Genomic DNA, 14394 nt, shown 5'->3' on the forward strand with positions numbered 1-14394 from the left:
TCCAAGGTGTTCTGTGCACTGATCCATTGTTCCTTGCAGAACAGCTCGCGACACACTTTGCGATGGCACCGGTGTCCTCTTCCTATCCTGCTACCTCTCTCCGGCAGAAATTCAGAGTTTTATGCCTATGTTCCATCCCGCACTACGCTGAGCCCTATAATGAACACTTCACTGAATGGGTATTCTTGCAGGCTCTTACCTCTTCACAAGACATGGCCCCAGGGCCGGATTCCATCCACAACCAGATGATCCAACACTTGGACACTCCCCAGAGGCAACATCTCCTGAAGATCTTCAACCGCATTTGGCTCACGGGTGTTTTTCCGTCACAATGACGAGACTGTACTGTTATCCCTGTCCTTAAGCCCAGGAAGAAGCCAACGTCTGACAAATGTAAATGGCTTGAGAGGATAGTTAGCTTCAGATTACATTGGGTACTCAAATCTCAGGGCCTTTTGTTCCCATATCAGTGTGGCTTTCGTGCAGGACGATCTCCAACTGACCATTTACTCAGATTGGAAAGAACCATCCGACAGGCTTTTACTAACCCCCAGCACCTTGTCGCGGTTACTTTGGCCTATATAAGGCATACAACATGGCTTGGTGCCATCACATTTTAGTTACCCTCCATGACTGTGGCTTCCCTGGGCCCCTTCTGATTTTTATCTGTGAATTTTTATCTCACCAGCTCTTCAGAGTTCGAGTTGGCACTTTACACAGTGCCACTCACAGTCTGGAGAATGTTATCCCACAGGGTTCTGTGCTAAGCGTCACACTCTTCCTCATAGCCATCAGTGCACTTGTAATCTCTGATGGGCCTCTGCTTGGCGTTGTACGTTGATGATTTTTGCATCTGGTGCAGCTGCCAGTTGGTAGCATCTGCTGAGCGCCGGCTCTTAGGTGCCATCCGACATGTCTCCGTGTGGGCCTGAATGAAAAAAAAAAAAAAAAAAAAAAAAAAAAAAAAAAAAAAAAAAAAAAAAATGAAATAATAATAATAATAATGTTGAAAAAATTGGCATTTTGGAGACAATGTTCCTAATAAGTACTAGGGAAGTGTTTTGGTTAAAGCATACTAAAATCTCTGAAGGACGTCAGCATCTATTTGTTTCAAGAAAATGAAGAAATTAGAGCTAGGCCTTGGTAGTTGACACATTAGAGTGCACTCTCTCGGTTTATGCACTGCATGAAAACCAAGTGAGATGAAATAAGAACACTATTAGAAATTAGAAGAATGGATCTAAGATGTATAGTTCCTTATGCACTGAAATGGATTGTAGATGTATTATGCATGCAAAATTGACAAATAGTAGATCCGGTAAAATTAACAAATAGCATACCCGGTAAAATTGACAAATTGTATATCCTGTATGTCATGATTATACCCAGGTGCTGATGGGTGAGAAATGACAGATTTATAGTTAATCAACATGTGTTCAGCACATTCTTTCTAGTAATTTAATTTTAAATACAAATGACTTAAATGAGTTACATGAAGACAGTTATTATTATTATTATTAAAAATTGCACATAATTGATTTATTTAAGTATTCTCTTCCTTCAATATTTTAAAATATAAGTGCTACGGTAAATGTGTTAATTACATGGCTTCCCTACTTGTGCGAATGTGCAATAGCATTACTGGCATGATAATATGGACTGGTATTGTTTGAAACCTGTACATTGTATTTGGCCTGCTTCAGGGAATGTCAGAGAAAGAGGTCATAGTAAAAAAAAGGCAGTTACAGTTTTCTAAATTTCATGAATTTTTATTAACAAGATAGGAACTGTTAAGTATCTGTACAGTCTGTGTTCGGCATAGATTCAGAAATTTTTTTGGTGTACAAGTCGCCATTTGTGTCAAGAGGAACTCAATCCTTCACATGTATTTAGGAATTATGTCACAGACTCTGCAGTCCTAGTTTGTTATACCAATGTGTTTTTGGTACAATACACAGTCTGTTATTACATGTCGGTAGAAATATATCACACATTTCAATATTTTAACATTGCTACTACAGGTTTGAGATCTTGCAAATGCTTTAATTATGTGTTAGAAATGATATCTTACTATAACATCATTCTGAATGTTACAGGTCACAGGTTGTGAGAGAAGCATGCTGCACAATAGCTTTTATGTCTCAACACCTAGGCTCGAAGTTTGACCATTTTGCAGAAATTATTCTTGGCAATCTAATTAATCTGATTCCAAATTCAGCCAAGGTATGTTGACCTCATGTAGATAACTATTTAAATATTAAGATTCTTGACAAGTATAACAAGAAAAGGATGTACAATAAGTAGAAATTTCATAAACCAACTTCTTCTTTGGAATTTCCTGTGTTTAACATTTAGCTACCTAGTATGTCCAAGTAGTTTTGATTTTGTTTGTGTGGATATTATAGCTGTCCCGAAAATCCAAAGGAGCTGATTCCCCCCCCCCCCCCCCCCCACCCCCCACCTCCCCCCCACCCCCCAACAAACAACTTGTAAGCTGAGATGGTCCTTTGCTTCCTTACTAGCAGCTTCAGTTTACAAATTAAATATCAGTGATGACAATTAGTACCCATGCCCCATACCTTTTCTGATTTTGTATTGTTGTGCACAAGTTCATACATAATGGTAAGGAGATGTGGACTACAGTGTGTTACGGCAACTGTCATCATAGGAAAGCTGGACAGGAACATAAATGATTAGCAAACAAGTTAACACAGTAATCAGAAGATTTACTTAACTTGTATTTCTCCAAGTGTACATAGACTCATTACAAATAAGGCAGCAAGAATTAAGAGGTCCATCTCATACAATAACAACTAGGATGAGGCTCACTGTACTCAAAATGATTGATGGTGTCATAACATGAGGCTCCAAGAGCAAGTGGGTTCAGTGGCTGCTGCCACCTGTCATATTTTGTGGCAACAGAGGTCACAAGTGGTGCAGAGTTGCTGGCGGCATGATCTCAGTGGGTGCACACCATTGGTTCCACCAGATTTTGCGTGACCACTGTCGGCGTCTAACGGAAATTTGCAATTCTGTTGCCAACTTCGCGACACCCTTGGGTGGTATCAGTATGTGATATCACATGAATCATTCCATGTGATTCACATAAGGATAATGATTTACCATGCTCGCCTTCTGTCCATATAGTAGTAGATTTCTCACTACAAAAGGAGAAATCAGTAAGAGAAGGCCGTCAGTCACATCACTATGATTTCATAATATATTTGTTGTATTGTTACCTTTTTTATTTGGAGGCAATGTTAAATGATGGTAAATGAAACTTTGTTTAGGGTGTATCGTTTATATTTGTAGCAGTAATGTAATGTAGTGTTGTGTAAGAATATGTAACATTATGGATGTTGTTGTTGTTTCCAGTTGTGTGTTTTTGGAATATGCGGTTTAGAGAAGTTGCTTCGTTTTTAATCCAGTATATTAAAAAATAAATTACAGAAATAATTATGACCAGTTGAACTCTTCAAGAGATGCTGCACCTAGTCGTATTAATAGAAATACACACAATACTTTTGTGGAAAGACTATGTTTTAGCATTCTTTTAGGATGAGAGTTGAAGTAATAGTCAAATGATTTACAGAAATGTGGAAGGGTGGGGGGAGGGGGGGGTGATAAAAACTGGCCAGTCCATGTCCCAGTGATGCAGTTGGTTAGTGCACGGTCCTTATAGTCTCTCTTAAACTGGATTCTTTGTGACCCATCCTTGTTTCCTATCTTTCTCAAACTCACCTTAATGTTTATCAAAGCTACTGCCTTATTGGAATTGATGTTATTTCGTAACTACTAGTTTGAAGGCTGCAACCCTGTTGTTAAGTATTCTTGCTCATTGAAGCCAGACAAGCTTTAATCATATTACTTAGGAGACTCATCATTCCCCCCCCCCCCCCCCTCTCTCTCTCTGTGTGTGTGTGTGTGTGTGTGTGTGTGTGTGTGTGTGTGTGTGTGTGAGAGAGAGAGAGAGAGAGAGAGGGGGGGGGGGGGGGGGCACACGGGTGCGTGGGCATGCACTGAACAGTACGATGGCAGCTAGACTGGCGGCAATGTGCATGAGTGCTAAATAATGGCTAGTGGGCTTGAAACTATTGCTGTCAAAATAAACAATGTAACTATGGAAGAGCTATTTCCAAAAAAGACATTTGCAACTCATCTTTTTAGTACAGTTACTACAAATCGAAGCATTAAAAGTACACATTGAGTAAGGGTTGAGATTTTGATAGAAGATATTAACAGCCTATAATGTTGGATAACATTAATAGGGCGGGACTGGATACTTTATTAAAAATTAAATCTGTGCTGATAGTATGAAATTGCAAGGGGAGACAGCATGTACTCATCAGTAGAACTTACAAAGAAGTCTTCTTCTCACTAGAGTGTTCCTAAGCATCCATTTTATTATTTTCCGAGTACCTAACAATTATATTTCATTTATTCATTCACAGGTAATAGCAACTGCTGGCCTAGTAACAGTACGCTTTCTCATAAGGTCCACTCACTCAAACAGACTGATACCAGCGATAATATCAAATATGGAATCAAAATCGAGGGAAATCCGACGAGCATGTTGTGAGTTTCTTGAATTAATTCTTCGTCTTTGGCCCGCTCACACACTTGAAAAACAGGTTGCAAACCTGCAACAAGCTCTGAGGAAAGGAATGTATGATGCAGACAGTGAAGCTCGGCAGTGTTCCCGTAGGTAAGTGGAATTATGGTCATTATGTGAAACATAATTCAGTTTCACTAAACTGAACTAAAAATAGAAATTTTTTTGTATGTAATGGATGCATTTTACATGTTGTATGTTCTGGATATATACGTATTACATAGGGTACAGATACAACACCTTGGTCCATTGTGTCCAACTTGTGCACTACTTAATGTATGGAAGTAACATGTTGTCTTCAAAACGGTGTTTAGAACATACAGTACTGTATTTACCTGAACATGAGACCCCCCCCCCCCAGTTTCCTCCCACTTTTTTTGTTTTATGTGGCTCTTTGAGGAAAAATTTATTTCTTAACATATTCTGTTGGTCAAAATTCCAAACTTTTATTGATATAAGGTATCTACCTAAAAAGATAACATTGCATCTGTTCTACACTTGCGCCATTTATTCATTGTCAACATTTTGATAGCACAGGGAGAAATAAAATAAACAAAAAGAAATTGTTTACATTAATTTATATTTTCACTACCTTTTTTACAATACTTAAGACAGTTGTGTGGTATCTGTATTTTTAATCATCATCATTATAATCATAACAAGACAGCTGTGAAAATTATATCTTTGTTGGCCCAAATATTTGGGTATATCTCCAAGAATATGTTGCAATTTCTGAGGTCATCGTTATGGCGGAACTTGAGAAAACAGTTATTTTGCTCTGAACACACAGCAGATTTCTCTTCTATACTGATGTGAGAATGTTACAATGTCTCTTGCTTCCAAATATATCGTCTGCCCACTGCTCTCTCATTGGCTATGTAGAACCAGCAACTGACACACCCCGTTGTTCGCGTCATACCTCACGGTAGGCATTGACAGCATTGCTGTTGAGCATACATTACTATGCAACTGGCCCCAATTTAGACTTTTGTGATCTTCTGCAGAAACATATAACCATGATTAGCAGCAGAACAAAATTTGCTGCCCACTCACCACTCCTACTTGCACTCAGTGAAGTTCTCAGCCAAGCTGATGTCACTGTTCTCCCTCCAACCTTCTGTAATGCTGTACTTGAGCAGAAGTGAAACACGGACAGCAATATCTTCCAGGGTGCAGGTCATATGTAACAACAGCAACTAATATATATGAATAAAAGATTGCAGTCATGGTTCAGTCCAGTTCTCGAACTTCTACTCTTCCCGCTATCTAGTGACATCTGTTGGTGCCACTTCCACTATGACTATTTTTCCCTGTAATTTATTCTTATGATAACAATTGCAGTCAATTTAATGTGATATATTTTATTTGTTAGACCTTTAATTCTCATTTAATTTTCATTCTCGTTTGATATTAATGTCGCAATCGTGTTCTGAAGCTGATTAAAAATTGGTGATATTTTTCACCAGTATTGTAATAAGTGAACAGCAACTAAATTTCTCATTTGTAACCCATTTGGTGAATCATAACAGTTTCCCATAACCAAATAGAATTTATATTTGGGTTCAGAATCAAGTAATGTGTTTTGAAGGACAAGCTTTTTGCCTTTGAATGTAACCTTTACTTAAAAAGCACCATAAATGTTTGTGTATGGTATCCCTTTATGTACAAGAACTTTTATTGCAAATCTGTTCAGATACCCCAAAAGTTTCCAAGTTGACAGAATTTAATGATATTTCCTCCTGTGTGTCACAAAATTGTCACTTTTTAAGCAGAACATTAGATTGTTGTAGTGGCTAATTCATAGTTTCTTGCATATCCCTTGCACTAGTGCCACGCGTCAAATGTCACGTGATTGTTCAAGCAATGTCGATACTGTGTGGAGTGTTTCGGTGTATTGGGAAATCTTGAGACTATTCAAGTGAAATCATTGTAAATAAATTTGTACAAAACATTAGTAGCCAAAGCTTCATCTGTAAATGTAAGACAGCCCCTATATTAATCTGTTAAACAATGTAAAAACGTTGAACACTGCAGCAATATTTTAATCAGCGAATATAAGACAGCCACATATTTTTCAATTGCCAAATTTGATGGGGGGGGGAAGAAACTCTCATAATTGAGTAAATATGGTGTACAGTATGAGACAAGCGTCTGTAATTAATGAGAGGTTTGTGTGTGCAATCAGAATTAAGAACATCCCTCAGTTGAAGGCACATTCCGTTCATCTTACATTGTTCCATCAGTGACTATCATAGATTTCCCAGCATCTGAGTACCAGCCGCACTGATTTATACCTGTTGCATACTAACATGTCCATTATTTATAAACATTTTGTGTTAATTCTCAATTTTAGTTGTCTGAATGAAACCAGAAAATAAATTTGTCTTAAACAATGAGTCCCTACATCTGTATGTTAACATCTCTTGATATTCTGGAAGAAGGTGAAACTCTTCAGAGTTACACATGCTGTCTATGTTGATACAACATAACAGTTGTCTCATTGAAATGGAATCACTTGTTTTCGGAAATTAAGTAATCTCGTCTACTGAATAAGGCATTGCACTTGATAAAGTATGAATATTTTCGGTATGTCACATATTGCAGTTCCTAAATACTGAAGAAAATCGATCTTAACAGCAAAGCTGCTGTTTATTAACTGACTGACTTGTTCTGGGCTTGTCTATTTTCACAAGCCACGTATTTGTATTTAGGAAATGGTTGGTGTGGACGGTTCTATTATTGATTTCCTTCTCGACAGCAAAGTGTTCCAAATACCTGTGTGTATATCCAGATTTAGGTTATCTTTGATTTCCCAAATCTCCTGGTCTCCCGTGAAATTATAATTTTCCCCATGGAATCTGTAGAGGATGTAGAGGACATCTTTGGGAAATTTGCGATATAATAAGAAACTCCGGGGGGGGGGGGGGGGGGGGGGGGGTGGGTAGCTTGAACACAAAATGTACTATTAAGTTTACTTCTTTCCCTAAAAACTAGTCCCCATGAGGTAGTTGTTGTTCTTTTGCTTAAAGTTTGAGCAGTTATGACTTTCAGTAGTATGGTGGTACCATGACTATACTTAGCCTGGCACGGATGTTAGTAGTTCTAAATAGTTGTATGAAAATTCTTACTTGGTACTCCATCTGCCCCCCCCCCCCCCCCCCTCTGTTTCCCTTTTTATTTGGCAACAGCTGCAGTGAGCTGCCATTTGTGGCCGATTCAGCTACATGTTGTCTCATGGCGAGATGCCCAATTTCACTTGCCCTGATGTTTAGGCAGTACACAGGTGGTTATTAGAAGTAGTGAGACAACAGCTGTCAACTGTTATCTTGTATAAAGCTCTAGTGATTGTTGTCTGTTTTATATACCGCCACTGTGCCAGAAAACAGTTTGCAAAATCATGCAGCAGGTGTATTTACTGTGCAGTTGACACCACAGGTGACAGCGTTAATTGTTCATAAGTTCACAAAATAATAGCAGAACAAGAACATCTCTTGCAGTTTTGCATAACAATTGATGCAATTTACCTTAAGTTCAATACAAAATGGTACAGAATATCTCCCAGGTTAAACTTGAAGAACTAAAAGTCTTTGGCCGTGTTGGTAATTGAGTGATGGGTAGTGCTCAGTGTTCCAGAACTGCATTTACATTACTGCATATATAAAATGACAAAAAAATGCATGACAGCTTAGCAATGGGGCTGTTACAGCTGTATGGTGTGAGTTATATAGTAGTTACTGCAAACAACTGTTACGTCAACACCACTGTGCTTTGCAACTGAGTATTCACCACAGTGCAGACAGGTGACTGTTTTGCTAGTTCCTGTACTAATCGTGAGGTAATACTTGACGTTCACAAGATGGATACAGAAGTATGCATTGGTTGCATGTTTTATTGGCAGAGAGGTATGACTTACGGAGCATGATACTCATATCAGGTATAGTTTAGGATGAATGAATATTTGAGATTGGATAGATGACTGAATAGCACTTTGTAACCTGTAGGAAAGATTTGTATCAGAATACCGATCCCTTTAGAGGACAAAGAATTAGTCTAAATCCCAGTGGAGTATTGATTGAGCTATTAAAGTCAGTGAGATGGCACAGAATGAGGAGAAATCTTTCTTGGTTGTTGACAGTGATGTAGAAAACAGCTGGGAAATGGCAGTTCATGGTACAGGAGAATTGTTTGTATAGCAGATAGGGCAAATCCATTTTACGGGTGTAACATTTGGGAAGGCTTTCGCCATATTGGACAAGAATCACCATATCGGACAAGAACTGCATGCATAATTTGGATTGGGGGAGGGGGGGGGGGGGGGGGGAGACGGCAGCTTGCTAGTTTGGAAAATGTGATAAAGTACAGGTGTTAATTGCTGCATTTAAAGTAGACAGAGGTTCTGATCTAACCACAAGAATAGTTGGGACATAAATGTTGGCAGAAGTGTCCACTGATACGAAACTTTCTGGTGGATTAAAACTGTTTGCTGGACCAAGACTCGAATTTGGGACCTTTGCCTTTTGTGGGCAAGTGCTCTTCTAACTGAGCTATCCAAGCACAACTCACAACCCATCCTTACAGCTATACTTCAGCCAGTATCTCGTGTCTCCTACCTTCCAAACTTCACAGAAGTTTTCCTGTTGCTCTGTGAATGCTTGGAAGCAGGGGGAAACTACAGCAACTCTTTTTCCTGTGGGCATGCAGCTCCGCTGTTTGGTGTAATGAAAATGACATCCTTGTAGGGAAAATACAGGGTAATTATAATTTAAATTAAACTTCCAAACACTGTAGAAATAACACACTCTAGTCAGAATCATATCAAATTGCAACGGAATGTTATCGGAGGAGGAGGAAAACGAATGGCAGAAGAAAAAAAAGAGTGTGAAAATTGATCAATAGATGGCACTGTATGTGTCAGAATACATAAATGGAAACACCTGTCATGCGCACGACCCATTAAAGTTGGTCTGAACACGCCGGGTACACGGCTTTTCCTCCTTGCGCATCTGCGACATGCGCCATGACTGTCTCAGTGCAGGATCACGCTCTGCTTGTAAAGCTGTATTACAAGAATGATGACTGTGCACACGTTGCTCTGCAGAAGTTACTGGCACAGAAGGGTTTGAAAAAAGTCGTTGGTCCGATGACTGCCGTGGGCCTGGAGAAAATCAATTCAAAATTTGGGTTCTTTTGGTGTGCACCTTGGTAGAGGGAGGAAATGAATTGGTTCAACATGAGTGAAAGCAGTGGCCACAGCAATGCAGGAGGAGACTAGTGGTGGTGTGCAAACATGTAGTGCACGGAGAACTGCCCGTACATTGGAAATACCTGTGAGTACTGTGTGTAAAATCCTTCTTTGCTATCCTTTCAAAATCACCCATGCACACCTTTGCTTTAGAATTTCTTGCTCGCATTGAAGTGAACAATGATTGGCCGTGGAAGATTTTGTGGACAGACAAAGCCCACTTCCATCTGACAGGACATGTCAATACACAGAACTGTCGAATATGGGCGTCGGGAAATCCACACACTAATCAACCAGTACCACTTCATCCTGAAAGGTCACTGTGTGGTGCAGGTTTACGGCATCATTTATCATGGGGCCATATTTTTTCGAAGAGACAGGTGCTTCCGGTCCTGTTACCTGTACCATCACTGGTAAGTTCTATGAGTGTCTTTTGTGCAACTACATAATTCCAGCTCTCCAACAGCGTGGATGTGTGGATGGGATCATTTTTATGCAAGATGGCGCACCTCCACACATTGCAAATCCAGTTAAGCAGTTGCTGAAGCACCATTTCAGAAATGCTAGAATTATCAGCTACCATTTCCCTACAGCCTGGTCGTCCTGATCACCTAATCTTAATCCATGTGACTCCTGGCTGTGATGCTATCTGAAACATGTTGTGTTTAGTGTTCTGATTGCTGCATTGAATTCTTAGCTGCATTGAAGTCACACATTGCGCAACACATTCTGAACGTGACCCCGGAAACACTTTGATCAGTTGTGGAACACGCTGTTTCTCAATTTCAACTTGTTGCAGAAAATAGTGGATATACTGAACATGTTTTGCACCAGTCACATGGAAATTAATAATCGAATTTGATTTTGATTAATGCTTTATGTGGTTTTTGGCCTCAGGACAATTAAAAACTGATTTTTCTCATCCAATGTGATATGACCTTGCTGTGTTGGATGGGCTTACATAACTAACAGTATCACACCTGTGCACCCATGCACATTGAACAGTTCACTTTGTTCAATGTCAAACGTATGCCTCAGGCGTTGTTGTATGATTCATTTGTCGTTTTTAGTCGCTCATTATTAAATTATGATGCTTACAGCGCCATCTTTTGTAAATTTTGTAACTATTTATTTTTCTTCGGCCATACATTTCCCCCCTTCTCTGATAACATTCTGTTTGCAATTTGACATCATTCTGACCAGTGGTGTTATTTCCACAGCCATTTGAAAGTTTAACTTTTAATTATAATTACTCTGTAGTTCCCCTTTCTGACCTTCGGGTGGAGCCTACTCACAAAGATATTGTCATAATGTTAATATATTGTTGTTATGATGATGATGATGATGATGATGATAACAATAACAATATGTGCTAAATAAAACTATTAACACCTTTTCCCATTTGGGATTAGAAACAATATATTACAAAGGGAAACTATTTAGGATTTCTATAGTATTGTGAATACTGTATTTAATTATAGATACACATACTCTGGGGTAATTTTATTGTGATACTGGTTGGTTAGACTTACCAGGAAGGAGAGCATTTTGCTTTCTACAACTCCATGATGTAGGAGCAGTGTTCATGCATTATTGTTCAGTCACTGGTAAATATCATTTAGTACTTCTCAGTCAGAGATTAGATGTCAGACTATTCTTCTCATAGTAAAACTTTCATTTGTGCCTCATATACCAATTGTACAGCAGTGTTAAAAATTTTTCATTAATGCATTTTATATGCTGTGTTCCAAAAGGTTCTCTGATGCATTGCCGTATGCCAATTACTATAATACCAGTCATGCCAGATCAACAATTGTGTACTCAAAGAGCTCAGACACTAACTTTGGAAAACACATAGCTAATGAGCTGCAACATTATTTTTAAATTAATTGATCAATGTTGTCAAGTACCAGAAATTAAGATTATTGAGGACTTGGGACATATAAAAAGCAATTAAAAGCTATTGTACTTTTCATATTTGAAAATATTTCACCTGTGTTGTGTTAACAATTCTCCCACTCTTGATGGGGAAGGCATATTACAAAGTAAAAATGGAACTATATTCATTCATTTTAATGCTTTTGAAACCACCTGAAGTCAACAGGCGAATCAAAGTCGTCAGGAAATAAAGCCAAAGCTTAGACTAAAATAGGACATGCATCTGTTTGTCTTTTAGTCAACAGTTCCCCAAAGTAAGGAATGTATTGAATACATTAAAACTTTCAGCAGTGTTCCTGTTTCCATATGATACATAGGTCTGAGACTGGCATAATGTGGAATTGTTATGAAACAAAATTATAAAATGAAAGGATGGAGTATGGTCCCCCCCCCCCCCTTTCCTCCTCATTCTTCTTCTTCCTCTTCTTTCTTTTTTCCCCCAACATTTCAAAGAGAAAAATAAATGTGTTTCGGGAAGATGTATTTATTTTTATTAGGTGTAACATACATTATTGACAACCTTCTTACAAGAAACAATGGTGAACATTATAAAGAGTTTCTTTGTAGTTCAGCTGAATTAGTGGTATTTGGTCTCAGATCATGAAAATAAAGGCCAAAAAGTAAACAGTGGTACAAAAAGACAGACCCTGAATGCCTTACATCATCATCATAATCATCATCTACTCTTTCTTTTCATACATGGTTACTAGAATCTTTCCCCCGTGGTCTGAACAGATTTTGCAGTAACAGGTTTCATTTACTTTTTATGGAGTATGTGTAATCTTGTAAGGAAAAGACATACAAATTATCTGTCAATATTTGGAGCACAATGGTTATGGCATGGAATTTGCATCCCAGGTGTATATTTTCCATAGTTTCCATAAATCAATTACGGATTGCGGTCTGTTTGAAAGAGATACAGCCAATTTCCTTTCCCACTTCCCTATACTATAGCCCAAGTAATGAAGACCAAATAGTGGCAAAAATGATATAGTTGCAAATATTTTTACAGTGATTGGAGGGAGTGTCATGAACACACACTGAAAATCTTCACTGGTGGAGTATGATTGGGCAGGTGGGTGGGGGGAATAAAGGTTACTTGTTTTCATTTTTCTTGAGAACTGGTGCTTCTAGTGAAAACGTGTTCCAGTTCAAAATTAAAAAAAAGATCCTATACAGTTGTTTCTCTAGGGCTAATGGTTACTACATTGGCTGGGATGGAAAAACTGCAGATTACTAAAAATAGTGTTTTAATGTTATAAAAATACTGTTTACTTTTAAACAAAATGGATTAAGAACAAATGTTAAAATGTGAACCATTTCTAAGTGCATTAGAACTATATCAAGAGATAAATTGCGTTCTGGGGGTGTAAGAAGGCTGAGGGTGGAGGTATTTAAAGGGAGTTGGAACACCCTACTAACTTCTGTTTTCTGTACTAGAGATGTTCCCTGACCGAGAAGAAATTCTTCTTTCGTAGTTTGTTCCTTTCTCCCAATCATGATTTAAGTACAACCAAATTATGAAGCTGTTGAGGACACTAATGTACAAAATAATGTAAAAAAAATTACAATGGCTCATTTTCTTGTCATAAAGGTTGTAATGTAGGTCCTGCCTAATTTGTCCACTGTGTCTACATCTGATTTAGTTGCATTACAATCTAGGATTGTAATGGGTTTTGGTGCTTCACCTTCATCTACTTCCTCTTTGAAATGCACACATTCAACGATGTCATCATCTTACCCTTTTTTGGAAAATAGGAGATTCTCCTAGTACAAAGAGACTTGAAGCTGCACTTCTTCTCCTTGCTATGACAAATTAGGCATGAACATCACCAGACTTGTTGGCACAATGCACCACCAGTGATTCATAAGGCGTGCTGTGGAGGATTGGTATAACTTTTTGAAACACCCTGCAATTGCTTCTTGTGATGATGTGGGGTAGAGGAGTGGGGAAACACCTGTTCACTCTTGAGTTTGCAGACCAGTGATGGAGGAAAGTGCATGATCTTCATCCACTTCTACTCTCCACCCATGGCTATTCCACCTTGTTACAACCTAGAACACCCTTAATACGGCTCTGCTGCGCTTGGACATGGTCTTCTTCTTCTTCTTCTTCTTCTTCTTCTTCTTCTTCTTTGTGTCAATCTCACAGCAGTTCTCAACTGGAGACACCGAGCGAGGTGGCGCAGTGGTTAGACACTGGACTCGCATTCGGGAGGACGACGGTTCAATCCCGCGTCCGGCCATCCTGATTTAGGTTTTCCGTGATTTCCCTAAATCGCTCCAGGCAAATGCCGGGATGGTTCCTTTCAAAGGGCACGGCCGACTTCCTTCCCCGTCGTTCCCTAATCTGATGAGACCGATGACCTCGCTGTCTGGTCTGCTTCCCCCAAAAAACCAACCAATCAACTGGAGACTCATCATCGTGTCCTGTTCTGAGCATCTTCCTTCAACTGTTTGTGTGTTCATCCTCTTCTGATGTCAAACATTAGGCTCATTCTCTTCCAACCTCTTCCTCTCAATTCTTCCATTTTTTTCCCTCTGTAAGTCTTTGTTGCACACAATTCCTAAGCAGTACATGCTCCAGCCAAGACTTTTCTCT

At 38.9% G+C, this 14394-nt stretch overlaps 1 protein-coding gene across 1 annotated transcript in view; it reads left to right on the forward strand.

Annotated features, from left to right (window-relative positions):
• LOC126449166 (CLIP-associating protein 1-like) overlaps positions 1-14394 on the forward strand; it is a 292116-nt gene that overhangs the window by 126305 nt on the left and 151417 nt on the right. Inside the window, 2 exon segments of the mRNA XM_050091012.1 lie at positions 2097-2223; positions 4452-4705. Coding sequence (XP_049946969.1) covers positions 2097-2223; positions 4452-4705 — 381 coding nt within the window.

This window comes from Schistocerca serialis, unplaced genomic scaffold, assembly GCF_023864345.2.
Source record: "Schistocerca serialis cubense isolate TAMUIC-IGC-003099 unplaced genomic scaffold, iqSchSeri2.2 HiC_scaffold_710, whole genome shotgun sequence".
Lineage (NCBI taxonomy): Eukaryota > Metazoa > Arthropoda > Insecta > Orthoptera > Acrididae > Schistocerca > Schistocerca serialis.